Source organism: Aureobasidium pullulans (genome assembly GCF_000721785.1).
Source record: "Aureobasidium pullulans EXF-150 unplaced genomic scaffold scaffold_39, whole genome shotgun sequence".
Lineage (NCBI taxonomy): Eukaryota > Fungi > Ascomycota > Dothideomycetes > Dothideales > Saccotheciaceae > Aureobasidium > Aureobasidium pullulans.
This window is the reverse complement of record NW_021941059.1, coordinates 146255-171190: the sequence shown is the minus strand read 5'-3', so window position 1 is coordinate 171190 and position 24936 is coordinate 146255. Positions and strand designations below refer to the sequence as shown.

The window sequence follows — 24936 nt, the reverse complement described above, 5'->3', positions numbered from 1 at the left end:
AGAATCTATAGGTTAAGAAGTTTCGGGAAATCGATTTATAAATTAGTAAAAATGTGGTGCGAGAGCGTAGTGTTAGAATGTAGGAAATAGAGGGTCGAATTTCTAAAGGCCTTCTACTAAAATCGTGACATTAAGTCCTTAGACGCTCGAACGAGTTCTTACACCTTGCGCTAAAGCGAAGCTCTAATTGGCCTGTAGAATTTACAGGTGTAAAATACGACGCTACGAAGTAGTTCCCGCTCTGCCAAGTCTCGTTCGAGCTTCTGATTAATGAGATAAGATGAAGCACAAAAAATTCATCGTCCACTCCATTTAAAAGACAAAAGAAGAGATCAATGCCGCTTCTGTGGATCGAACACAGTGCCTCCAGAATACTCTTGCGCGATGCGAAGAAGGACAGAAGTTGACTTCAGTCTGGCGCTCTCCCAGATGAGCTAAAGCGGCGGATTTGATGAGGGTGGCTCGAGCGTTACTCATGAACAATCTGTTTGCAACGGTCCACTGTGGAAAGGGAAGGAGAGGAGAAGATGAAAAGCAGGGTTGTTGCTGCTTTGTGGTTGATGGCCTGGATTTGGGTCGAGTGGACTTTATCGCATGGTTCGTTGATCCAGTGATCCCAAAGGACTGGGCGAGTAAAAGTTGTGGAACATTGACATGTTGGATGGTTGGAGTTGCCAGGCAGACCTGCTCCGTGTGATGGTAGCTAGAAGAGAGGATCTCTAATGACGCGCTTCAGAGCATTGCTAAACAAGGCACAGTATAAATAAAATTGAGCTCGAACACAAATACAGCAGCAGCGACGTCCAGAAGGCACGACTGACAGCTGCGTGTTAGTCACTCGAATCCAAACTTTTAATCACACCCTGGATGAAATATTAGCCAGTTAGGAGAAACCAAGGGCGACGATTTCGTTAGGTATTTGGATCAAGCTGTTTTTGGAAATAAGATACAATCTATACTTGGAGTCGTTTCCTCGTCTCATCGTTCCCGCAGGTTAGATATCATAGAAAAGCAAACAAATCAGACGCTTCATTACAAGGTGGATTCGAGGGCAAGAACCTGTATCTAGTTAGCATCTTATAATCGCGGTAGACATATTCGTCCACTTACGATCGCTGTTCTTGTGGGGAGGTAGACTTGGAGGAAGTTCTTTCTGTCGTTCCAGGCGAAATCGGTGGTGAAGAAGCGGGTGCTCTCGTCAACGCGACCCAGACCGCCGAAAGATGGGCTGTCGGTGTTCAAGACAATGCGGTAAGTACCTCCCTGCTCAACACCAACACGGTAGTCCGTGAAGCTGTTCGTAGGGTGGAAGTTGAAGATCCAGAGAAGACCGGCACGCTCGAAGACAATGACCTTGTCGCTCTCATTCTTGAGGGAGACGTAAGCTTGGTCAGAGTGCAACCAGCCATACTTCTCCTCGGTCCATTGCATCTTGCTGTCAAAGTCGTTCAGGAAGTGGTAGCGGAGGACCTTGTCATCGACAAGGTTGAACTGGCGGCGAGCGTAGTGGAAGCTGTTGCCGTTGCCCTCACGCGGGAAGTCAAGCCATTCGGGGTGTCCAAACTCGTTTCCTTCGAAGTTGAGGTATCCCTCACCTCCAAGACCGTGTGTGATCAGACGGATCATCTTGTGCAAAGCCATACCGCGCTCAATGACGGGGGTGAATTGGCTCAGAGTAGACATGTTTGTGTACATCTCGGCATCACAGAGCCAGAAGAGAAGAGTCTTGTCACCGACTAAAGCCTGATCGTGAGACTCAGCATATGCGATAGTCTTCTCGCCGTGTCTTCTGTTTGTGAGGGTAAAGGCGAGGTTGCCCATATCCCAATCAATATCCTCCTTCTCCTTCAGCCACTTGATGTACAAGTCAGGAATGGCCATGGCAAGTCTGTAGTCGAATCCTATTCCGCCCAGGGAGAGAGCCACGCAGAGAGCAGGCATACCTGAAACATCTTCGGCGATAGTGATGGAGTCGGGGTAGAGCGAGTGCAGCAGCTCGTTGGCGAGCATGAGGTAGACGACACCGTCCTCGTCAACACCAGGGCCGAAGTACTCGTGGTAACCTCCAGAGAAACCCGTTCCAATACCGTGGTGAGTGTAGAGCATGCTGGTAACACCGTCGAAACGGAAACCGTCAAAGTTGTACTCCTCCATCCAGAAGCGGAGGTTACTCAGCAGGAATCGCAGAACCTCGTGGTGGCCGTAGTTGAAGAGTCTGCTGTCCCAGAGCTCGTGTCTGCCCTTTGCGCCCTCGTGGAAGTAGAGGTGGTCACTGCCGTCGAACATGTTCAAGCCGTCAAGCACATTCTTCGAAGCGTGACTGTGAACAACATCCAAGAGGACGGTGATGCCCATGCTGTGGGCAGTGTCGATGAGCTCCTTCAGCTCATCAGGCAGACCGTAGCGACTGCTTGCGGCGAAGAAGCTGTTGATCTGGTAGCCGAAACTGGCGTAGTATGCGTGCTCCATAATCGCCATGAGCTGGATGACGTTGTAGCCCAAATGATGGATTCTAGGCAATGTGTTTTGTGTGAACTCTTTGTAGGTAGCGACCTTGGGGTCGGGCGACGAGATACCAACGTGGGCTTCGTAGATACGAGCACTCTTTGGCTTCGGGGGCTTGGGGTGCTTGAAAGTGTAACGCTCGTTCTTAGGAGGGTTCCAGAAGCGCGCATCGTAGACGGGAGAGACGTTCAGGTCCTGGGTGACTCTGGTAATCCATGCAGGAATGCGCTCTTGTCTGGCGTGATCGTTGGGGACGACGAAGGAGACCTGTGTGAGCCGGTCTGTCAGTCTGTGTTCAATTGAAAGGCTTCTCTTCTCCAACCTTGATCTTTGAGTCGTGAGGGATGGCGGGTTGGCCGTTCTGTGCAGGCAAAGTGATCTCGAAGACACCGAACTCGTTCTTCTTCATCTCATGCGAGTCGCGGTTCCAGTTGTCTGGCAGCTTGTAAGTCCGTGGTCTAATGCTGATCGTATTGTTAAGACTCACTGAAGTCTCCAATGAGGTAGGCTCTCAGAGCACTCTGAGCCCATTCGCGGTAGACAATGTCGCCATTGGGCTTGACGTTGAAGCCCAGAATCTCGTAACCCTGGTCATTGATCGTCAGTACCAAAGGTCAGGCGGAATGCGAAAACTTGAGTCTTACGCGACTGAACTTTTCAAGACCTCCTTCCTTCTCGTTAATTGTCTTCATCCAGTCCTGGGCCTTGCTGTATCTGCTCTTCAGGGCATCCTTGAAGGGCGACAACCAAGGGTCGAGCTTGACGACGCCTGCACAGCGTCAGCGTCAGTTGTTCCCTTCCCAAAGGAGTCACGGCGACATACCAGTGCCATCATTGGGGATATCGTCGGCGGCTGGGTGGCCCGAGATAGAGTTGTCGGACGATTGGTTGACAGGATCCATAGCTTGTTCCTCACTGTGTAAGAGACAATGGATTGAGAAATATCTTGAGCAAACAAGAGAGAATTACGGGGAAGGAGCAAAAGAGAGGGAAGGTGTTGGCAGCAAGCAGGGTTTTGATGCAATAGAGTGATGGACCACCGAGCTCGAATCCTCCACTCAGCTCACCACTTTCTCCAGAGGCCCCTCCGGATTATGATGCTATCCCGCATGAACCTGTCTAGCCGCTTTCGGGCCGATTCTCACTGCGGAGGGTGGAGTGTTGGTCGAACGGCTTGCCCAACATTTAACTTTGCATGACCAACGTGAAGTTGCTGGGGCTCAGATGCACCACTCTTGCATCTGGCGCTTCAACAGCGCCGAATGCCTCAGCAACAAGTTCTTGAGCTGCTCTTGAGCTGCTGAGACAAACGTTTGTGCAACATGTGGTGGAGAAACAGTCGTCACAGCGGCGACTTTTGCACTCTGTCGGAGGCATCCGATTGACCTATCAAAACGCTTGGCCCAAGCCACATCCATCTTCGACCTTGTCCGTTATCTCCTTTGCGGGGAAGTGAATGGCCGAGTGATCCACTCGAGTCAAGCATCCGACATCGATTGTATTGTAGCTGCCGTTGACGTGAAGTGTTGAACGGAAGCGTCCAGGTAGGCCTTTCTGTTCCATCTCTCTCCGAGCGTCCTACACTACGATGCTCGTCGTATCGAGCCGGTGTAGCCCCAGTCAAGTTCGGGGAGCACTTCTCAGGACAAGGAGCTTGCATTCAACTGCTGTCACCTTCTCGAGCAGCTCCGACTTTAGTTCCAGCCTGTCAGGTCATGGCTTCACAGGCTACTACGAGCCCGGCGAGACCGAGGGCCCTTTGCGGAAAGCTTCTAACATAGGCGCCCCAAAGATCACCCCGCGATCGCTCAAGAACCACTTGGACCAGTTTGTAGTCGGCCAGGAAAGAGCAAAGAAGGTGCTCAGCGTTTCTGTTTACAACCATTATCAGCGGATACAAGAGCTGCAACGTCAAGATGAGGAAGCCCAGGAGGCACTCGAGCGCCAGGCTAGAAGGTCAAGGCACCCTGTAGAAGGTAGGTTGCTGCTTGCCACACCAGCATAGTCACCTGCTTATCACTGCCGACAGATGAATATCCGGGTCACCATGCGACGATACATGCTTGGGTTCCTCCATCTCCATCTCCGCCTCCACCGCGATCCTCCCCTCTAGACGATACCTCTCCCTTGACCATCGAAAAATCAAACATCATGTTGCTCGGTCCTTCAGGAGTCGGCAAGACGCTTATGGCGAAGACACTGGCGCGAGTGCTCGACGTGCCATTTAGCATGTCTGATTGTACTCCTTTCACTCAGTCTGGCTACATTGGTGAGGATGCCGACGTGTGTGTACAACGCCTGTTGGCCGCTGCAAACTACGACGTTGAAAAGGCAGAACACGGCATAATATGTCTCGACGAGATAGACAAGATTGCTACGGCCAAAGTATCGCACGGCAAGGATGTCGGAGGAGAAGGAGTCCAACAAGCCCTGCTAAAGATAATCGAGGGCACTACCCTTCAGATACAGGCCAAACAGGAACGCGGAAATACCCCTGGACGCAACAACAACCAATACCCTACCGGCTCCCCTACGAATAGTCCACTGAGTAGTGGCGGTATGGCTGGTGGCATGGGTCAACCACCTGGCAAGAGCGAAACCTTTAATGTCAACACAAGCAACATCCTGTTCATATGCACCGGTGCGTTCAGTGGCCTACACAAGACTATCCTCGACCGCGTAGCGAAGGGAGGCATTGGCTTCGGCGCGAACGTGCGCTCAAGTGCTCCTCAAGACGGCGGAGCGCAGGAAACAACCATCACGGATGACGACGAGCTGATCCGCAAGCACCTCCCATACTACATGCCACCAGCCTCCGAAGAAGACTCATACGACCCCTCTTCGAAAAAGAAGAAAGCCACATACAACGTTTTAGACTTGGTCGAGCCACAGGATCTACAGAAATTCGGCATGATACCTGAGTTGGTCGGCCGTATTCCCATATCTTGCGCCCTCTCTGCGTTGGATGTAGACGCCCTAGTCAAGGTATTGACAGAGCCGCGAAACTCGTTGTTGAAGCAATACGAACAGCTCTTCCAACTCTCGTCAATAGAGCTGCGAATCACATCTGCGGCCTTGTATGCCATTGCTGAAACTGCCTTCTCCATGGGAACAGGTGCCAGGGGCCTTCGCACGGTCTTGGAGAGGCTGCTCGGGGACAGCATGTTCGAAACGCCTGGCTCAGACATCAAGCACATCGCTTTGACTGAAGCTGTAGCCAAGAAGAATTCTCCAGCTCTCTATTTCACTCGGGACGGCAAGACGAGGTTCAATGCTCTGATTGCCAGAGAGGAAGAAGAATGGGAAGACCGCAAACGCGGCGAAGAACCTATGGAAAGTGACTTCGAACGCAGAGCGAGAGCGAACAGCCGAGGTGGTCACGCTACGACCTTTGAGGAATATCGTCAGAAGACTACTGCTGCTGGATTTGTATGAGCGCATTTGCATCTGGCATGCATAGCATTATGTATTTGAGAAACATCAACGATTGCAACGAAACAAACTCAATTCCCTGGGTATATCACAACATCACCGTCTGCTTTCTTATGCACAATTTGACCAGCACCTCATGTTTTTGTGTTCCTGCGCAGCCATTTCTTCTTCGGCTGTTGTTCATGCAAGCTTCTTGGTGTGAGCCTCTCTGAGCTTCCACATACAAAAGTTGCGCCAGAAAAGGTAATCCTAGCGGAAACAATCAGTTAACGTCTAGAAAGTCAACGTCAAATCACTTACAAAGATTCTGGCTGGCATGAAAGTGGTCAAGAACCAGACGATGTGCGAAAATGAACCTTCCCAGAACTGTCTCTTGTGACGACCACCGAGTACCTGACTCACGACAGACTTTGCATACTTCTCGTTAGGCATACCAACTTCTTGCGAGTGCTTTGTGCGTCTCAGATATTCAGCCTCGATGGGGAGGTAGATTGAGTCTCTGGGCAGCTGCCAGTCGTTTCTTGCGATCCTGCTCTTGACACCACCAGTCACGACAGTAACGACCTTGACATCGAAGGGCTCCAACTCAACTCTGAGCGTGTTGCTGTATGAGTGCAGAGCAGCCTTTGTCGAGTTGTAAACGCTGCCAAAGACATAAGGCATCACACCAGCCAAGCTGCCAATCTGCACGATGGTACCCTTGGCCTCGATCAACAGCGGTGTGAATGCCTGGCACATGCGCATAACTCCAAAGACATTGACCTCGTACGTCAGTTGGACTTGCTCAAAGTCAATGTCGGTGGCTGGCACAGTGTAGTTGCGACCAGCATTGTTTACGAGGTAGTCGAGCTTTCCACTTGTACGCGATGCAACCTCCTCTTTCAAAGCCTTGATGCTTTCCGGGTCAGTGACTTCGAGTGACAGCGTTTCGATTCCTATTTCGGCAAGGTCGGTAATGCTGTCGGTGTTTCTGGCAGTCGCGAAGACGCGGAGACCTTTGGCGTGGAACTCGCGGGCAAGCGAATTTCCAATACCGCCGGGGTTTGTGCCAGTAATCAAAATCGTCTTAGGCATGGTTGTGTATTGTGAATTTGGTTGCTTGATTCTTTGCGAGCTCGAACACCTCGGTCTTGTAGCAGAGCTGTTCGGCAGATCTCTCGCCGATCCCGACGTCCTGGACCCTCGCCGGAGCATGTCGGCACCGCTGCATGTTAGCAGACCAACCCTGGCCGGTACACATAAAGGTATCTCGATAAGCACAGCCAAGCTGCCGAGAACCTTGGAAAGAAAGCTAACAACGACAGGCACAGGTTATCAGGTAATAGATTGTGTTAAGAAGCGAGACGGTAAAGTGATCCTTCATGGCGCATCGCATTGGGATATCTATGCAACTGCACGGCAGTTCAGTTCGTGCTGCTACGCACGTAGAGATAACAGCGATCTCAGGATCGATCCCCCAGACGCCGAGTCCTCGCTCCAGGCAAAACCCCACAGGGCCACAGCACATGAAATTATGGGCCGCAAAGGAGCCGCCTGTGCCCTCGTCTTCTGGAAGCGAAATCGGAGAGTCCAGACCTCGAAGTGTGCATGCAAAGAAAGACCAACATCTTGGCTTCGATTGGACATCCCATTCAGTCGTTCTTGATGTTGCATCCGGCTGGCTATCGTGCCTCTTTTTGAGGCAGGAAGGCACGCGACAGGAAAGCGCCAACTGCTTTAGGTAGGAGGTCAACCGAGGATGGAGCTTTCTCCTCACGCAGAACGCACATGTGTGCAGCACGGTTGGAGAAAAAGCATCTACCATGACACTGAACCATCGACGGCGGTAAAAGTAAAACGTACACGTACCTTATCACCATTTAAATTGAAGGTTAAACCCGTCTAAGCCCGCCGTGCCCTGTCTACGTTTCTTTGGTGGATCAATTTTTCTCTCTCCTTCCTCTCTATCTCGTCGTCGCTATCTCTGTCGCTATCAGATAAGGTACGCCGTACAGATAAACGGACGGCTTGCGCCTTACCCTGCACCTGCTGCTCCCACTTCCTGGACAACTTATCAGCGACCAGCAGCCATGACTTTCCAAACCGCAAAGGCCACGGCCATGGAGAAGAAGAACAATGCCACTATGGCCTTCAAGAGCTGGGACAACTTCAAGGCTTGGGTTCGCGTGCCGGACACTGCACTCGATCGCCATTCGAATGGAGATTCAGGCCAGACATGGTCGAACGAGGACCTCGACCCGACACCCCCAGAAAGACGTACCTGGCGGTGTAAGTACCCCTTGGGCACTCTAACATACGGAGGTCTAATCAAGGCGTAGGGTACAACTATGTCATCTTCTATTTCGCATTGTCCTTCGGCAATTGGACACTGGGCTCGAGTCTGATCGGTATTGGTCTCAACTACTGGCAGGCCATTCTCGCCATCTTCATCTCGCAGTTCATCAGTTCGATCGCCATGCTGTTCAACTCCCGCTGCGCCTCGGTCTACCACGTCGGATACCCCATTGTCGCAAGAAGTGTCTTTGGCATGTGGGGATCATACTACTTCGTGGGTGCTAGAGCAATCCTGGCGGTGTAAGTTTCCTTTGGGCATGCAGAGTACGGGTGTCTGACCAAGATGTGATAGCGTCTGGTTCGGTGTGCAAGCCTTCTCGGGTGCCTCGCTGGTCGCCAACATGCTACGCGCTGTATTTGGACACAACTTCACGGACATCCCGAACCGAATTCCAGCATCCCAAGGTATCACCTCTGCAGGCATGCTCGCCTTCTTCCTTTTCTGGCTGGCACACTTCCCCCTGGCATTGATGCGTCCGTACCAGCTGCGTACCTTCTTCAACGTCAAGACCATACTCATGATCCCAGCCGTATGGGGTTTGTTCATCTTCTGTATGGCCAACACCGGAGCTTCGTTGGGTACCGAGAAGCTTTCAGAAGCCTCCGGAGTCAGCGCATCTGGCAAATGGGGCTGGTTCTTCATGAATGCAGTCAACGCAGGTCTTGGAAACACTGCCACTCTCATCACCAACCAGCCCGATATCGCCAGATGGTCCAAGACGAGATCTGGTGCCATGTGGTCGCAGCTGATCACCAACCCTATCGCTGTGACTCTGTCTGCCAGTCTGGGTATCTTGTCCACTGCTGCCATCAACAACGCATGGGGTCTCTCGCTCTGGAACCAGTGGGATCTCCTTGACGCGATCATGGACAGATATTGGAGAAGTGATGTGCGCTTTGCCATCTTCCTCTGTGCAGGATGCTGGGCTGTCAGTCTTTTGGGTACCAACGTTGCTGCCAACATGATCCCCTTCGGTTCAGACTCGAGCATGTTGTTCCCTCGTTACATCACCATTCCTCGTGGACAGTTCTTGGTTACCTGCTTGGGCTTTGCTATCGGTAAGCGACAATCATCTAGACTATTGTACGCGAATATCCGCTGACAATCCTCACAGTACCCTGGAAGATTTTGGCATCTGCTGGTGTATTCACAACTTTCTTGGCCGGTTATGGTCTCTTCATGGCCTCCGTCGTCGCCATCATGGTCTGCGAATACTTCTTGCTCACCCGCGGTAACCTCTTCATCGCCCACTGCTACAACGGCGGCAAGGAGAACCCCCACTACTACTACATGAAGGGCTGGAACGTCCAAGCCGTCATCGCCTACCTCTGCGGTATCGCCCTCCCATTCCCTGGTTTCGTCGGCTCCCTCGGCGCCAATGTCAGCACTACAGCACTCAACATGGGCCACATTGGCTGGCTGTTGAGTTTCACCACCAGTTTCGTCCTCTACTGGGCAATCTGCACCGTCTGGCCCACCAAGAACCAAAAGATCATCAAAGAAATGGGCTTGAGATTCGAAGAAATGGCCGAAAGAGACATGATGGCACTTGACGGCACCATCATCCCCGAAAGTGCCGAGGGCATATCTGAGGATCAAGTCGCTTGGGACGAGACCGAGAAGAAGGCAGTGGCTTTCGACTCGCGTAGAGTCAGCGATTGATACAGACCGGGGCAAAAACACACAACAAAACAACAACGATGATGATAACACAGAAGATAAGAAACCAATATAGATGATAAGCACACATGGATGAACCCTTTGAGGCTTCATCGAATTTCCTCTCAACCTCAACAATTTCTCTATCTTTATGGCGTGACAAGCGCCTCGTGCATTTGAAGATGATTGTACGCTCACATAGTAAGCCATCGATAGCGATAACGAGATCACAAATAACATGACGGCCATCTCCATCACTACGCAGCTCCTCGAATACATCACATCAAAATACACGATGTTATTCGCACACAATGCACTGTCCGAGGAGAGCTCGCAATAACACGACTCTCAATGGACAGCTCACTCGAGATGAAAAGCATCGTGTATTTTGATGGTGATTTCACTCATGCTCTGCGAAGCTGAGATGTCGCTTCAAGTCATTATGTTACTGTGCCCCTGTTGTTTTGAGATGGAAAAGGGGCCGAAATGTCCAACTCTCACGGCTTGAACGTTTCTTCTCAAGCATACTACAACATAATAGAAGTAGCACCTGATGGTGTGTGGGTTTTGAGTCGTATTCGTGACGTTTGAATCCAGAGAATGAAAGGTCACTGATTCCATGGTGGTAGCACAGTACAGAGCCAAGTACAAATGCGGGAGCGGAATATATATTCTGAGGGAAGCCTTGACCCTATCACATAACATCGATCTCTATATACGGTGCGCACCCCTGCTCCTCGACCGTCTTTCTGACCGTTCGGCGACTGCTGCCTCCCTCAACCATCCTTGCTGGAACGTCCGCTGCTGTTGCTGTTGTTTGGCCACCATGCTGGGCTTCGGTCTAGCCGGACTCGAACGTAGTGTATCCAACGATGCATGCAGAGATCTGGTCAATGGTATCGTGGTAGCTTTTGGAATTCGACTCCGCTGCTGGGTCGATGGTGCCTCGACAGGAACGATTGTGGCTTGGTTACGGCTCGGTGGTTCGTTAGTGCTCTGGAGCATTATCTCAGGCTCTACCAGAGTTGCTTCGTCTTCGTCTGCCTCCGGTAGCGAAGGCTCTACACCACGGGCCTGATATGCTGTTCTTGGTGGCTCAGGTATGGGGGCCGATCCAAGTGACTGAGGTGATGGGAACGGTGACACGGAAGCTGCGGGGGTAGATGGAGCGGAGTGACGGACAGCGAATGGTGTTATGGCTTGAGGTGGGAAAGTACTCGGACTGTGTGGAAAATCACCCGGCATGTGTTGAAGGTCCATGTTGAACTCTTGCTTGCCGCTGTCTGAGCTTGTCAAGCCAAACTCTTCGGTTGCAGCGTCGATCAGATCGAGAAGTTCAGGCATAGTCTTTGCTCGCTTGCGAAGAGAGTCGGGTGAAGCATCGAGTATGATTGATCGCCGGCCGTTGATGTTCCGAGAGAAAGCAGGAGTGTGATTGATGTCATCTTCTGGGAGGGATGCTACCGCTTCCGAAACCTTAGCAAGGTCGCGCGAAAGCCTTTGGGTCCAATCACTATCTGGCATACCGTTGCGGATGTTGGAGATTACTTTGCCTAGGCTGCCACTGTGCTCGACGATGATGGCGTCTATCATGTTACCGAGATCAGTTGCGACGATGCCACCGAACTTGTCAGGGGGTAAGTCGGAGACGGTGGCTCCGGGTATTTTGACTGTTTGATTGTCGAGGGTAGTTCCGACGAGCACATTAGACGGCTGATCAGACTCAGGTGGAGTTCCACGCTCGGTGAAAACAGAGCTGCTTGCAGAGCGAGTAAGGTGGTTTGCCGGGGCCTGGGGAGCATGAGCGTCGATTCGAGACTCTCGCTTGATGATGTCTTCCTCGGCAAGGCAATCGGGGCAGATATCAGGGGAGACTGTTGTTCCACTGGTCTTAGCAAGACGTCTACCAATAGCCCAAGGGCTCAGAGGATCGACTTGTTGTCTGATTGAAGGCCCAGTAGGAACATACGCACCGCTGAAAGTTTTGTCCATGCCTGCTGGCATGCTCTGCCTAGGCTTGAGCTTGCGACCATGTCGATAGCACACGGACTGGTCGAAGGTGTCCGGTATTGCTCCTTTCTCAATGTTGGCGGATAGCTGAGGCTGGTATCGTTTGGGCATTGGACAGTGGACCAGAGGGTTCGTGAGGGGTTGTGATTTGGACAAAGGCGTCTGTGGTCGAACAGGGCTTTGTGCAGAATCTCTTCGAGGGAAGGGAGAAGCAGGTCGAAAATCTTCTCCAGGAAGGGGGTAGATCTGGGGCATTGAGGACGGGTCAGGCTTTTTGGGTTTGGCAGGTATATTTGAGGGCAGGTGTTGAAGGCTGTTGATTGCTCGAATCCGATCAGCAACGCGACCAGGCTGACGGATAGAACCAACCACGTCCGGAGCGTTCGGACGACGCTGGACTGGTAGTTTAGTGGGAGGCTGATTTGGGGGCCCGTCTAAGTTTGGCGGCCAGAGCCATGGATCGGAGCTTGAACTTGAGGACGAGTGCTGCCACCCAAGCTTTGGGTGAGTGCATGGCATTAGCCAGCATTGATTCTGATTAGGTGAGAAAGATACAATGAAATAAGAAAGCTGTCAGGCTGTATAGTGAGTCAAGGAATGGTTAAATGATGGTTAAATGATGGTCGAGGAGTGCAGATGAGAACGAAGCTTGGGTATACATGATCGGCTGTGACGCCAATGCCCAGTCAATCAACCTCACAAGTCATAAAGAAGGAAGGCGCGATGGACCAGATTTGAACAAAGCCTTGGGCAAAGCAGACGATTTACTATACATTTTAGAGACGCGACCTAAGCACAACCGCTAGTGCACTTATTTCAGGAATCCCTGGAGGCTCTCCAAAACCTGTAGTTGTTTAGTAAATGGCCAAGTTTCGAAAAGAATTCTGGAGAAGCTCACCTCAAGCTCGATCTTGGCCTCGGCGATGTCCTGCTCGCTGCCACTGCCAGATGCGATCTTCTGAGCCTCGGCGATCTGGTTTCTGACGGCCTGTAACTTGTCAATATCCTGTCCTCTCTGCTTTCTTCTTGTTTTGCATACCTCGGCGCTGAAGTCCTCGAGAGGGTAGCCCTCAACAGCGTTGATGCTGAGCTTGGAGCCGGGCTGGACGGTAGCGAAACCGCCAGACACTGTTGATACCACATGTCAGCCATGTTTCTTCCATCCACACTCTTTCCAGTTCTTTGATTTCGAATTGTTTCCGTAGCGAGCGTTGGTTGGATTATGAGGCATAAAACGTACGGAAGAACTGCTTGCTGCCAGCGGACTCCTCAATAACCTCAACGAGGCCGGGTCTCAGCTGCTCGATGGAGGGAACGTGGCTAGCGAGGACACCCATGTCACCAGTCTCGGCGGGGATGTTGACCTGAACGCTGTAGGGGCCCAGATGTTAGTCGTCTTTGTTCGTGGCTGATATCGGTTTCAAGGAAAATTGTGGGGATTCGTACACATCCTGGGACTTGTAGATAGCCTGGAGAGATTATACACGTTAGCACAGGTCCATCGTTTTCCATTCTCTTTCTGACGGGTTCCCGATTGGGCGAGGATTGTGGACTGAGCGAGGCGTACTTGGTGAGGGAGAGACAGAGACAGCTGGATCTTGTCGGCGGCGACGTCGGCGTAACCTCTGCGGGCGAGAGGGGCAGCGAAGGCAGTAGGGCGGACGCGCAGAGCGGCGCGGGCGACACGGAAGGAGTTCATTATAGCGGCGAGTTCGTCAATTGCGCGATGTCTGCAGGAGCTGGTGCTTGCGACGTTGGTCCGCCGTCTCTCACTCCCGCATTGAATCCTCGGATTTTGCCGCGACGACTTCCGACTTTGTCGCTCCTCTTGGCAGAACAGCAGCTCCAACATCAATCAACCGCTTCAGTAAGGGACAAGCACCGACTCTGAGATAATGCCTTAAAACGACACCCTAGTAAGTAATAGCCTTGAGTGATGTCTCTTTGCATTCCGTCAACCTCTTCCCCCCGACCCCGTCTCTAGCAAATGGGAAACACTGCCATGAATTCTTGATTGGTATGAACGAAATACATCTTGTTCTGCCTTGTGGAATACACCATTTCGTCCAACTTCCAAATGTCACTAGATGTAGACTTTACTTGACGTATTACACCAAAAACCAGAATAGAAGCCAAGTTTGATAAGTCGAAGTGTCTGTCTCAAGCGTAGTGTAGCACGACCCTTCCTTTCGTGATTATTTGCTCCCCAAATCACCATGCACACAGTCGAGATTATCATTCTTCATATCAGCCTGGTGCCAGTATTGTTGGCCAATCGAAAGTTTGGTGGCAGGCTTGATTAAGGTTAGGTGCAGTCTTTCTTCGATGATTTTTCTGGGCAGTCAAGTCGATCCTATGGATAATTAAGAGACACGCGTTGTTTGGACGTAAGATTTATTGTGTCTAGGCTATCGAATCAGTCAAGATTCATGCCTATGGCCATATTATGAAGAACCGCTGGACGAGCTACTGCTACTGCTGCTGCTGCTGCTGCTGCTGCTGCTACTACTGCTGCTACTTGACGAGCTACTGCTCGATGACGAACTGGAAGATGAGCTGCTACTGGATGATGAGCTGCTGCCTCCACTCGTCGATGACGACACCTGTTGACTGGACTGCTTCTGCTGCTGCTCCGAACGATACACATCATGGCCCGCAACAAGATAACCACCCAAGTTCATTGTGAAAAGGCTTAGGAGAAGCGTCGCGATGATAGCAGGTGTGTCGGCACCAGCAAGAGCGCTCGAAGCCGCAGGAGCGAACGGCAGGAGTCTCCAAGCTAGTCGCAGGTCATCAGGAGACGGATTCGATGGATTCGGATTTTCAGTGGGCGGTGACACTCCTCGTGGTTTGGCTTTCGTTGGTATGCTCCTCGAGCGAAATGGGCCTCTGGGAGCTGGTTTGGGCTTTGCGGTAGGGTCTTGCTGAGCCGGCTTCTTGAACGGTACCCATGGCTTGGGCTTGGGCTTTGCAACAGGTGTTGAGTTCTTGACTGGCGGTGTGTCTTTTGCAGGAGGTGTGTCTTTTGCAGCAGGTGATGGATTCTTGGCTGGCGGCGTGTCTTTTGCAGGCGGCGGTGTCTTCGAGAGATCCTTTGCTGGCTGCTTAGCAGGTGGCTGTGTCTTGGAGGGATCCTTTGCGGGCTTTTTGGCAGGTGGCGTCTTGGATGGGTCCTTTGCGGGTTTTGTAGGCTTTGTGGCAGGTGGCGGCGTTTTAGGTGGCTCCTTTGCAGACTTTTTGGCAGGTGGAGGTTTCTTTTCGACAGGCTTGACAGGTTGTTTCGCAGGCATGGGCTGAAAGAGGGTCGGCTGATGGAGGGTCGATGAAGAGGTACGAAAAATGAGGTTGACGACCAAGAGACAGTGGAGCTGACAGGAGGATTTGAGAGCCGTGAAACGAAGACGTGGCATGTGTGGAAGGTGCAAATGGAATTGTCTCCGTCACATGTCAGCGAACAGATCCTTCCGGAAACAGAGTAAGCTGGTAAATGGTCCGCCCCTAGTTTGGCTGGCGATTCTTCTGAATGGCATTGGGCTCCACAGGTCTCTTTGCAAGCATGGATCGTCAAACTGTTATCGATTTGATGATGATGAATGATTACGCTCTGTATTTCCACTGGGCGTCCGTTTGGGTATCGAAAGTTCACATCCTTCTTTCTGGCAGTACCGGCCATGTCATAGCATTTTCCCAACCCCAATAACGCCGTCGCTCTTTTCATGTATATTCGTGTATAAATCAAAATGCAAGGTGGTTGGTTACATGTCATCGATGTTTGTGCCGTCGCGACTGAAAAGGGTTAGTATCAGATTTCGAGCAAATGAGTGTCGACGGAGGTACTCACGGAATGTACTTGACTCCAGCGGCCTCGACGGTCGATATAACTTCCTCAGGGAGCTGTACAGCACAGTCAGTATAAAGTTGACTGGAAATTGTAGACCATGTACTCACAATGCCAGTGACCTTGACAGCGTAAACGCCAGCGACGTAGCTGTCTAGGCGCTGCCATCTGGCGACCCAGCTCGAGCTAGGGTCGGCAAGAGTGATCAAGCCCTCGAAGACCTGGCTGGTGCATTCTTGAATGGTGTCGTCGTGGCCGGCCAACTCGAGGAACTCTTCACAGTTGGGGCATCCCTCGCGGCGGAAGCGCGAACCAGGAAGGACGATGCTGCAGACCATGCAGGCGCGCAGCGAGCGGTGTTGCGAGGGCGGCACGAAGTTGGACATGATGATGTATGTGAGGGTATGCGACAGCGATGGAGGTGGAGTTGAGTGTGAGAGAGACTGAAGATTGATGGTTGCTTGTCTTTGTCGATGGATGATCGAAAGCAGCACGCTTAGAGTTGCTGCAAGTGTCGGCTAAAACTACCGCGACACCCCGCCATCCGCCAAGCTTTCGAGACCGAGGCGGCGGCGAGCTGCAGCATATCAGTGTCCGTGCTGTTTTCTGGAAATTCCACCTTTGTCCACTCTTTGGAACCTACCAACTCTTGAGCTTGAATCTTTTCTCCGTTCGCTCTTTGTTTACTGAAACTCTGTCTGCTCCATATTCTTGGTCACAGCTTCGACCTGTTCAACCTCCACAACTACCCTATATAATCAACCCCCACCATACTCATCATGGAGGAGGCGACCGCCCTGAAGAACAAGGGCAACGATGCTTTCAAGAACAAGGCCTGGCCCCAAGCAATCGACTTCTATAGTCAAGCAATTGAGAAGTACGACAAGGAACCTTCTTTCTACACAAACAGAGCTCAGGTTTGCTTCCACTCGACCATCTGCCCGCTAGTACTGCCCTACTGACTCACCATCAAAGGCCCACATCCGTCTCGAGGCATACGGATACGCTGTCGCAGATGCTACCAAGGCCATTGAGTTGAATCCCGACTTTGTCAAGGTACGAGACACTGTCTAAAACCTGCCCACGTGCTCTTCCGCTCACACCCCCCAACAGGCTTATTACCGCCGTGCCGTCGCAAATACCGCTATTCTGAGACACGCCGACGCCATTCACGACTGGAAGATTGTTGTTAAGAAGCAACCCTCGGACAAGGTCGCCCGCGCTCAGCACGATGCTTGTCAGAAAGTCATCAAGCGTGACGCCTTCCTCAAGGCCATCGAGGCTCCCGACGCTCCCTCAGCCGCCGAGGGCCTGGATCTGGCCAACATGGCTATTCCCTCAGACTACGACGGTGTGAAGTTGGGAGACAAGATGACACAAGAGTTTGTTGACGACATCATCGAGCGTTTCAAGGAAGGCAAGAAGCTTCCCCTCAAATACGTCTACCAGATCATCCTGGCCGTCAAGGACATTTGCTACAACGAACCCACCATGGTCGAGACGCATGTTGACCAGGGCAAGAAGATCACTGTTTGCGGTGACACACACGGCCAATACTTCGACCTGATGGAGATCTTCAGAATCAACGGTCGCCCTTCGGCCGACCACGCCTACCTCTTCAACGGAGACTTTGTCGACAGGGGCAGTTGGTCATGTGAAATCGCTCTCCTGCTGTACGCATACAAGTGGCTCCACCCCACTTCCATGTTCTTGAACCGTGGCAACCACGAGACGGACGATATGAACAGAATGTACGGATTCGAGGGCGAGTGCAAGGCCAAGTACAACGATCGCACCTTCAAGCTCTTCTCGGAATCTTTCAGCGCACTGCCCCTGGCCACTTTGATCGGCGACAAGTACTTTGTTCTTCACGGCGGTCTCTTCTCGGACGACAACATTACGCTCGACGACGTGAGAAAGCTCAACAGACATAACCAGAAGCAGCCCGGACAGAGTGGATTGATGATGGAGATGCTGTGGACCGATCCTCAGACAGCACCAGGAAGAGGACCCAGCAAGCGCGGTGTCGGACTTCAATTCGGCCCCGATGTCACGAAACGATTCTGCGAGAAGAACGGACTGGAAGCCATCATTCGAAGCCACGAGGTGAGGATGGAGGGCTACGAGGAAGAACACGACAGCAAGTGTATCACCATCTTCTCAGCACCCAACTACTGTGACTCGACTGGCAACAAAGGAGCATTCATCAACATCGAAGACGACTATAAGCTCAAGTTCCAGAAGTTTGATGCAGTCAAGCACCCGGACATCAAGCCAATGGCATATGCCAGCTCGCCTATGATGGGAATGATGTAAAGAGATGACGGATATACCAAATGATGAGTTCTCTTTGGCGTTTGGCGCATGTCGATAATGCAAGAGTCATGGCATGCAGCATTTAGCGGGAAGGTCATGGCGGGAGGGATTTGTTCAAGGATGATATGCAGGGATTGGATGTAGGATTACGAGGACATGTTGATACAGTAAAAGAGGAATAGTTAGAGTGTAAACGAGGACTCGTATTCAGCTCCCATCTCAGACGCTTTCACATGCTTACGACGACAATTGATGGCTGAGTCTTGGCGGCAGTCGCGGCGGCGGAGGGGGCATTTACCCCCGAGATGGATTCATTCTCGAAAGTCGGACAGGCTACGATGCACTTTCCCAAGCTGTCGCCGTTACAATGTCGATTCACCGTGTCGCTGGCGGCATCGGTAATGGTCCTGTGTATCTATCTTTTCCTCTGGAACCCTCACTTCGCCTATGCCGCCGAGATAGAAACTACAAACAGCAGGCTGCCGGCGGCGGTCGTGCTGGATGATTATGCGCTCGACTTGACAGATGACCTGGACGACCTGGACGATGACGATCTAGAACTAGACGCGACTCAGCAAAACGAACAATACACGAAAAGAGCTACGGGAGATGTGGTGACTTTGGGTGGGAGCAACGTGCCTGGGCTGCTTAACATCGAGGCGGGCAACACTACCATCTGGCACTTCAGCAATACCTCGCTCTGGGCTCCCTACGCGAATGCCACGCCCGGTCTTCCCAGCAGCATCGATGATGGTGACACTGGCGATTCGGGCACAATCTACAAGAGACAGGCCGCGTCCCCCAGACTCGTTTACATATCCGTCACGACCTGTCTGCAACCACAATGGAATGGCTCCACCAACCAGACGACCATCCCGCCCCAGCTCACCCTCTATGTGTCCAATTCAACGTCCAACAAGGAGCCCGGCCCTAACGGTCCTGTCAGAGAACAGACGGCTATCAGACTCAATGAGGGTTTCGCCAACTATTCCATGAATGCGACAACCGACATCTACATGTCAGTCCACGCTCCTGACATGCCAAACAACTTTACTGGCATTTGGAACTACGAGATCGCCGCTTCCATCGACAATTACTATCACGGCGCTCATCCTGATTCTCCTTTTCTCTACCTCGTCGACACCGACACTCACGCCGCACTGCTCGTCACAAACAACCTGACCGAAGCCAATCCAGACGACATTGTCTACCAGCAGTGGATGAATCTCACCTCACCTTTTACCGTCTTTGTCCAACCCACAATCGATAAGAGTCTGGATGGTATGAGGAACAGCTACTGCGGCATGACCCACGCCAGCATTAACAACGCTTCGAGCTCCGTCCAGTCGGGCATGATCACTCGCGGTCTGGGCCACAAACCTAAAGAGCAGTTCTACATCCAGGAATTGAACGGCAGCACCTCGTACTTTGGTGTTCTGGCCATGGAAGGCAACTCGACAAAGACTGGTAGTGGTGTCGTCGGTGGTGGAGGTCAAGTCTGGCAGCCTGTCAACTTCCAGACAAAGGCCGACAACAACTGCGCCCTCGTCTTCAACCTGACTTTCTGCCACGATGTCGCATACGCTGTACCCAGCAATCCCGAGAGATACCCCGATCAACCATCCCTGAGCGCAGTCTACGATTCGTACGCCGCCGGCCTATACGAAAACTTTGCCAAATCACTTGACCAGATTCCTTGCAATACAACCTTGTCAGCACAATACTCCCCCGCCAAGAACTGCGACGACTGTGCCGACGCATACAAGCAATGGCTCTGTGCCGTCACTATGCCCCGCTGCGAAGACTTTTCCTCTCCTCTACCATGGCTGCAACCTCGCAACATGGGTCAAAAGCCCATCAACTCATCCTCCTCTGTTGGCAGCATGCCCAACCCAAACATGTACATGCAGCTTCAAGACCAGATGGATCAACAATACGTACCCATGACTTCTGCTCCTAGTGACAGCAACGCATTCCGTCAGACCTATGGCTCTGTGGCTGCTTCCAATAGCTCCCGCAACCCGAGCATTATCGTCGACAAAATTGCTCCTGGTCCGTACAAGGAGGTCAAGCCATGTGAGGACTTGTGCTTTAGTCTCGTACGCAGTTGTCCCGCTGCTCTGGGCTTCGGCTGTCCTGATCCAGGCAGAGGGCTTGAAGTGGACTATGGAGAGAGAAGCGATGATGGACAAGTTACTTGCAGTTACCTTGGTGCGGTGTATTATTTGAATGCTGCATCTGGTAGTGGGCCTTCATCGCTAGTCTTTGCAGTCACTATTGCTGCTGCAGTGTCGTTGTGGATATTGACTTGACAGCATGGTCTCGGGTAGAGGGTTCTTTAGCATAGCGATTGGCGTTTCTCTTTTCTTTCTTAGCTTTCTTCATGATACCAAAATACACCTTTGTTTCTCCTTCCTCTTCTTCATCTATCAATCTTCCCCCGTTGTCTGGCCATTCCTGGGCACTCGGAAAGAAATGATGGTTCAATCAACGTCAGCATGTCACAACGCTCTCAACCCCTCATCTCTCGTTCCATGGATCACTCTCTTCTTGAACAGTGTCTTTTTCCCACCATGGTTCGAACCAAACAAGTATATTCGAATCTCCTCGGAACAAAGTTGCTTTTGTGAATCTGACGGACAATGGCCTTACCGTGTCACGAGATGGTCTTTTGTGAAACATGTTTCCTTCTTCGTGTCTTCTAGAAGGAATGTGTGTATGGTGTGGGTGGAGGATGGGAGGTGCTTTCCTGGCCTTGTTTCATGTTAAGATGAATGGCTGGGCAAGCTGAAATATGATGACATGCTCGGGGCTTCTTGAGTCGAAACTCTGAGTGCTCTTAGGACAGTGATGGACAACAAAACATCGAAAAGGTAGTCAAGCTGATATTCAATGGGTCAAGTTCAAGTCTTTCGAGAAGACTTTTTCTATTTATTCGAGGTGTGCTATATACATTATCCAGGTCCTTCTAGAAAGGATGATGGTAGATAGGGTGGTGATATTTGTGTGTGCAAAGAATATACAATAAGCGTACATCCTAGAGGGATATATGCAGATCCGGCCTGATGCGCCGCGCTGGTGAGAAAAGACCTTCGTAAAGGTCTGGTATGGAGGTGGGTTCGGTACAAAAACCGGAAAGGGGTATATGCAAGAGACGACAAAACAAAAGACAAAAGAGGAAAACGTAAATCGTAATCAGGGGAATAGACCAAACGACGCTTATTTTGAAGCAACAACAGCAAGGGCAACGATGGCGCCAATGATGGCCACGCCCACAAAACTCATGATGCGATTGAGGTTTCTCCACCATCTTGCCTTCAGGTATCTGCGCTCTTGGTCCCAGTTTCTCATCTCGACCTGGAGGCCAGAAGGGTAGTGACTCTTCTCACCCTCGACCTCAGAGGAAAAGTCTTGCATGGACGCCTCGAGGTTGTTCATGCTAGCTTCCATGGGCCTGAGGGGCAAGGGCAGGAAAGCGGCGACCATCCAGAGGACTGGACACAAAAAGCCGAGGCAGAAGAACAGGATCTGGCGATTGCCGCGGGAGATGATGAGGGTGTTCAGGGCTTCATCGAAGCTAGGGGCACGCCAAGTGGAGAGGCGGTGGGACAGGCGGCGAGAGGGTGCGAGATGAGGAGGGGTGGTGTACATGTGGCTTGCGGAAAGAGATTGTGGGTAGTTGGATGAGCTGTAAGTTTGGTCGCGGGGAATGGCACGTCCAGAGTTGACAGTTTGCTGACGACGCGGCGGTTGGAAGACTGGCGCGGAGTTGTGTCTACCACGAGGTAGTGCCGGAGTGATGGCCATACTGTCAGTCGAGCTCGAGCTGGCACTGGCGCTGTCGACATCGCTGAAGTCAAGCTGGCTCTCATCAATGTACAGCTCAGCCAGGCTGCTACTTCTCGTAGCAGACATTGTGCTGGTGGACTGGCTGTGACTGATGTTTGCTCGAGGACGGTAAGGACGGAAGATGCTCGGAAGGAAGTGGGAAGATTTGGGAGAGTTGCTGTAGGGTGTGCCAGCTTGAGATTGAGGCAGGCTCATCAGGCTGTTTCCCGCACTTTCCCAGCGGCGGTGATGTGCCCAAGGCATCATGCGCACGGATTGTGAAGCGGAGCTATGAGGAGGTAACTGTCCATCCGAGAGTGCAAGACTGACACTACTCTCATTTCCGTGGGGGAAATGCAACTTGCCACGGTAAAAAGATTTGGCCCACTGAGGAAAGATAGAAGAGCCTTGGGATGTGCGGTCGGGGTTGTAGGTCGTTGCCATGGTATGGTTGGACCGCGCAGAAATTGGACGAGGCTCAGAGAAGGCCCTTCCGCGACCGAGGTGGCCCGATCGTTGAGTGCGCAATGGATGAGTTTGGAGCTCGGCGATAGTGTCATCCTGCTCTGATGGATTCTCCGCGGGAAGCTCGTGAATACCTGATGAGCTAGGGTGGGTGATCATCGGACTGCTAAGCTGCTGCGTATCACGGGGACTGCTCGAGAACAAAGGCTCAGGAACAGCGGAATTTGCCCGGTTCAGCTCCCAGCGTGAGCTCTCGGTCGACAGACTCTGGTAGTTGCTGTCGGTCAAGATCGACGAGTACGAGCTCGAACCAATGGTCTGACGTCTCACATACCAGTTTCCAGATTGAGAAGCCGGGTTAACCACGGGAGGTGATGTGAAGATATCGTCACTGAATTCACGTATGATCGACTGGCTAGAAGGTTCGGACTCGGATGCGATGGTGGACAGATTTGACATGCGCACTGCACCTGCGGACGCTGAATGCATGTGCGATCTCTTCTTGGCAACAGAGAGTGGTGGCAAGTTTTCCGTCTCGCTAGCGGACCAGGCACTGCTTGCAGAAAGTGATTGTGCGGTGGGCGGCCTGACCTGGGCATATTGAACCGATGTCATGCTTTCGTGCGACTTTGCGTACCGAACGACGTTGTATGAATTGGATCTCGAGTGTTCCGGGGGCGTGCTCGAATATTGGGACGGCGAGCTCACATCGTAAACCTCCACGTTAGGACCGGATGATCCCGATGCACTCCTTGTAGCCACAGAGCCAGCTCCAGTAGGCTGAGGATCCTGATCAACATTCTTTCGTGTGGTATCGGAGCCTCGTGAGGCAGTCCCCGATGATGAAGACGCCGTCACCGGACGGATAGTGGAAGACTCGAAACTCGTTTCTGCGACGGCCGGTAGAGCTTCTTCCCTGAGCCTTTCTCGCTCACGCTCTTCGGATGCAATTGGTGTTGGCGTGTTTCGCAGAGTTCCCTCCATAGAGAAGCGGAGGCTGGTTGGCGAGAATTGATCGTTGAAAACCGTATCCGCGGCAGAAGTCGTCGTTGACTGGGAGAAATTTGATGAGCGCTTCGAGTGTCTTGGGTTCATGGATTGTGCCGAGAGCCTTCCTGATTGACCAGGAGGCTGCAGCTTGTCGCGGACTTGTGAGTAGAGGTTGGAGCTTTCCTCGTCGTTTTGAATAGTGTACCCATGCTTTGAAGCCTTTGGAGGTTGAAGGACCTGCGACGGCTTGTGTGGAAAGGGATTTTTGTTTTGAACATTTTTCAGACTTGTATTCGAGTCAACGAGTCGAATGGTAGGTTGTTCGCCGTTGTCCCGATTAAGGTCCGAGGGAGTTCGCTCGTGAAGCACGCTGCGACTTCTGCTGGAAGCCGGTTTCAGGTTGAATCTGCCGCCTTGGTCCAGCTCGACAGAATGCCGCGCATGGAAAAAGCGGCCAGACATATGGGGTTAGAAATGGTCGTGGAAATAAGAAATATTGTTGAGATAAAAGAGTGACAAGTAATCGTTAGACGGAGTAATGAGCGTGATAGGCACTAGTAGATCGACATTTCAAAGAGCGGACGGAAATAGCTCCCAGAGAGACCCCAAACGCGTCGAGCTGCGCGAAGAAAAAGCTGGAAAGCGTGTTGAGCAGAGGAGAGAGCGATGGGCGGTTAAGAAACAGATCTGGACAACGCAGAAAAGATAGCGAGTCACGATAGCTGCGGGGAGAGGCGGGTCGAAATATATTGTAGGGCTGCTGGAAAGAGCGTGACTGGTGGGATAAACGAGAGACTGGGAAAGGGCCAAACCTTTGGCATCAAGAGTGGCAGATGGCCGTCCATATGAAAGCACTCGACACGTCCGTGCCATAGGAGTCAAAAGAGTCTACTGGCCATACAGTAGCCATTACGCCCTGAACCGGTTACGGGAGATGAGTTCCACACGGACAAGAAGCTGTCAGGATGGCCGGTTCAATGAGGCGTCCAAGTTGCCGGCACCAAGGGGCCTGACTAGCGCGGAAGCGACTCTCTCCGTCCCTGAAACGCCGTCGAGTCGCGGCTCTGACAGCCTGAGGAACCGCACAAAGAGATCGTTCTGCACAACATTGATACGCGAAGCCAAAACGGACGTCGCGAAAAGCTTGCCTGCGCGGGCTTTTAGTTCACAGATCCCCAAAAACAGATCGTAGGAAATTGCGAGAGGCCAACCAGCGCAACGTGCGAACCTCTTTCGCGGGACCTGCACACGCGGATGGGCGACGCACTGGCGACCGCGGGCTTGGGTTCAAGAAGCATGGATGTGATTTCCATCAAGCATCCGAGACGAACCATACATCATTGACCGTCTTCTCAAACATCGATTTTGACAGTAGCTTGCTTCTTCAATTTTCCTCGAGACGGCTTTCGAACAACCACGGGCGAGTAATTACGCTGTCGATAGCGGATAAGCAAGCCGGTTGTCTCCATCATACGTTTCAACTGTTGGCCGTTTCGTCATCTCCAGCGTCCATCCCCTTTGCTATTGTTGTTCGACTGCGACGCCAGCCGCACAGCAT

General features: G+C 52.0%; 11 protein-coding genes across 11 annotated transcripts; 4 read left to right on the top strand and 7 right to left on the bottom strand.

Moving 5' to 3' along the window:
- Positions 1–887: 887 nt before the first annotated feature.
- Positions 888–3556, bottom strand: M438DRAFT_350128 (putative 1,4-glycogen branching enzyme). Its single transcript, XM_029906557.1, has 6 exons — positions 3329–3556; positions 3150–3274; positions 2993–3092; positions 2828–2940; positions 1111–2772; positions 888–1059 (listed from the first exon to the last, which is right to left on the bottom strand). Exons 1-6 carry the CDS (start codon positions 3405–3407, stop codon positions 1033–1035), a joined length of 2106 nt encoding a protein of 701 aa, XP_029755140.1. The 5' UTR covers positions 3408–3556; the 3' UTR covers positions 888–1032.
- A 203-nt stretch (positions 3557–3759) lies between these two features.
- Positions 3760–6042, top strand: M438DRAFT_409927 (ClpX, ATPase regulatory subunit). Its single transcript, XM_029910049.1, has 2 exons — positions 3760–4481; positions 4535–6042. The coding sequence occupies exons 1-2, from the start codon at positions 4094–4096 to the stop codon at positions 5938–5940; spliced, it is 1794 nt and encodes a 597-aa protein (XP_029755139.1). The 5' UTR covers positions 3760–4093; the 3' UTR covers positions 5941–6042.
- Positions 5673–7253, bottom strand: M438DRAFT_350126 (NAD(P)-binding protein). Its single transcript, XM_029906556.1, has 2 exons — positions 6238–7253; positions 5673–6186 (listed from the first exon to the last, which is right to left on the bottom strand). Exons 1-2 carry the CDS (start codon positions 7129–7131, stop codon positions 6118–6120), a joined length of 963 nt encoding a protein of 320 aa, XP_029755138.1. The 5' UTR covers positions 7132–7253; the 3' UTR covers positions 5673–6117.
- A 349-nt stretch (positions 7254–7602) lies between these two features.
- M438DRAFT_307244 (allantoin) lies at positions 7603–10064 on the top strand. The gene is made up of 4 exons (XM_029902292.1): positions 7603–8205; positions 8256–8511; positions 8564–9330; positions 9387–10064. The coding sequence occupies exons 1-4, from the start codon at positions 8007–8009 to the stop codon at positions 9932–9934; spliced, it is 1770 nt and encodes a 589-aa protein (XP_029755137.1). The 5' UTR covers positions 7603–8006; the 3' UTR covers positions 9935–10064.
- Positions 10065–10607: 543 nt separating this feature from the next.
- On the bottom strand, positions 10608–12196 carry M438DRAFT_369892 (uncharacterized protein; the record flags this gene model as incomplete). The annotated part of the gene is made up of 1 exon (XM_029908138.1): positions 10608–12196. The coding sequence occupies one exon, from the start codon at positions 12194–12196 to the stop codon at positions 10643–10645; it is 1554 nt and encodes a 517-aa protein (XP_029755136.1). The 3' UTR covers positions 10608–10642.
- A 460-nt stretch (positions 12197–12656) lies between these two features.
- Positions 12657–13659, bottom strand: M438DRAFT_329164 (epsilon subunit of F1F0-ATP synthase N-terminal domain-containing protein). The gene is made up of 6 exons (XM_029903235.1): positions 13509–13659; positions 13388–13410; positions 13182–13312; positions 12981–13069; positions 12840–12929; positions 12657–12785 (listed from the first exon to the last, which is right to left on the bottom strand). The coding sequence occupies exons 1-6, from the start codon at positions 13638–13640 to the stop codon at positions 12753–12755; spliced, it is 498 nt and encodes a 165-aa protein (XP_029755135.1). The 5' UTR covers positions 13641–13659; the 3' UTR covers positions 12657–12752.
- A 726-nt stretch (positions 13660–14385) lies between these two features.
- M438DRAFT_388585 (uncharacterized protein) lies at positions 14386–15769 on the bottom strand. Its single transcript, XM_029909018.1, has one exon. The coding sequence runs from the start codon at positions 15705–15707 to the stop codon at positions 14721–14723; it is 987 nt and encodes a 328-aa protein (XP_029755134.1). The 5' UTR covers positions 15708–15769; the 3' UTR covers positions 14386–14720.
- M438DRAFT_360136 (putative transcriptional elongation protein Spt4) lies at positions 15697–16165 on the bottom strand (the record flags this gene model as incomplete). The annotated part of the gene is made up of 3 exons (XM_029907408.1): positions 15697–15727; positions 15783–15835; positions 15890–16165. 3 exons carry the CDS (start codon positions 16163–16165, stop codon positions 15697–15699), a joined length of 360 nt encoding a protein of 119 aa, XP_029755133.1.
- Positions 16166–16892: 727 nt separating this feature from the next.
- M438DRAFT_157008 (Metallo-dependent phosphatase) lies at positions 16893–18405 on the top strand. The gene has a single exon (XM_029899016.1). The coding sequence runs from the start codon at positions 17106–17108 to the stop codon at positions 18093–18095; it is 990 nt and encodes a 329-aa protein (XP_029755132.1). The 5' UTR covers positions 16893–17105; the 3' UTR covers positions 18096–18405.
- A 28-nt stretch (positions 18406–18433) lies between these two features.
- Positions 18434–20458, top strand: M438DRAFT_307231 (putative conserved protein with signal peptide; the record flags this gene model as incomplete). The annotated part of the gene is made up of 1 exon (XM_029902291.1): positions 18434–20458. The coding sequence occupies one exon, from the start codon at positions 18434–18436 to the stop codon at positions 20405–20407; it is 1974 nt and encodes a 657-aa protein (XP_029755131.1). The 3' UTR covers positions 20408–20458.
- Positions 20459–21314: 856 nt separating this feature from the next.
- Positions 21315–21746, bottom strand: M438DRAFT_284709 (uncharacterized protein; the record flags this gene model as incomplete). The annotated part of the gene is made up of 2 exons (XM_029901477.1): positions 21315–21427; positions 21476–21746. 2 exons carry the CDS (start codon positions 21744–21746, stop codon positions 21315–21317), a joined length of 384 nt encoding a protein of 127 aa, XP_029755130.1.
- Positions 21747–24936: the final 3190 nt, after the last annotated feature.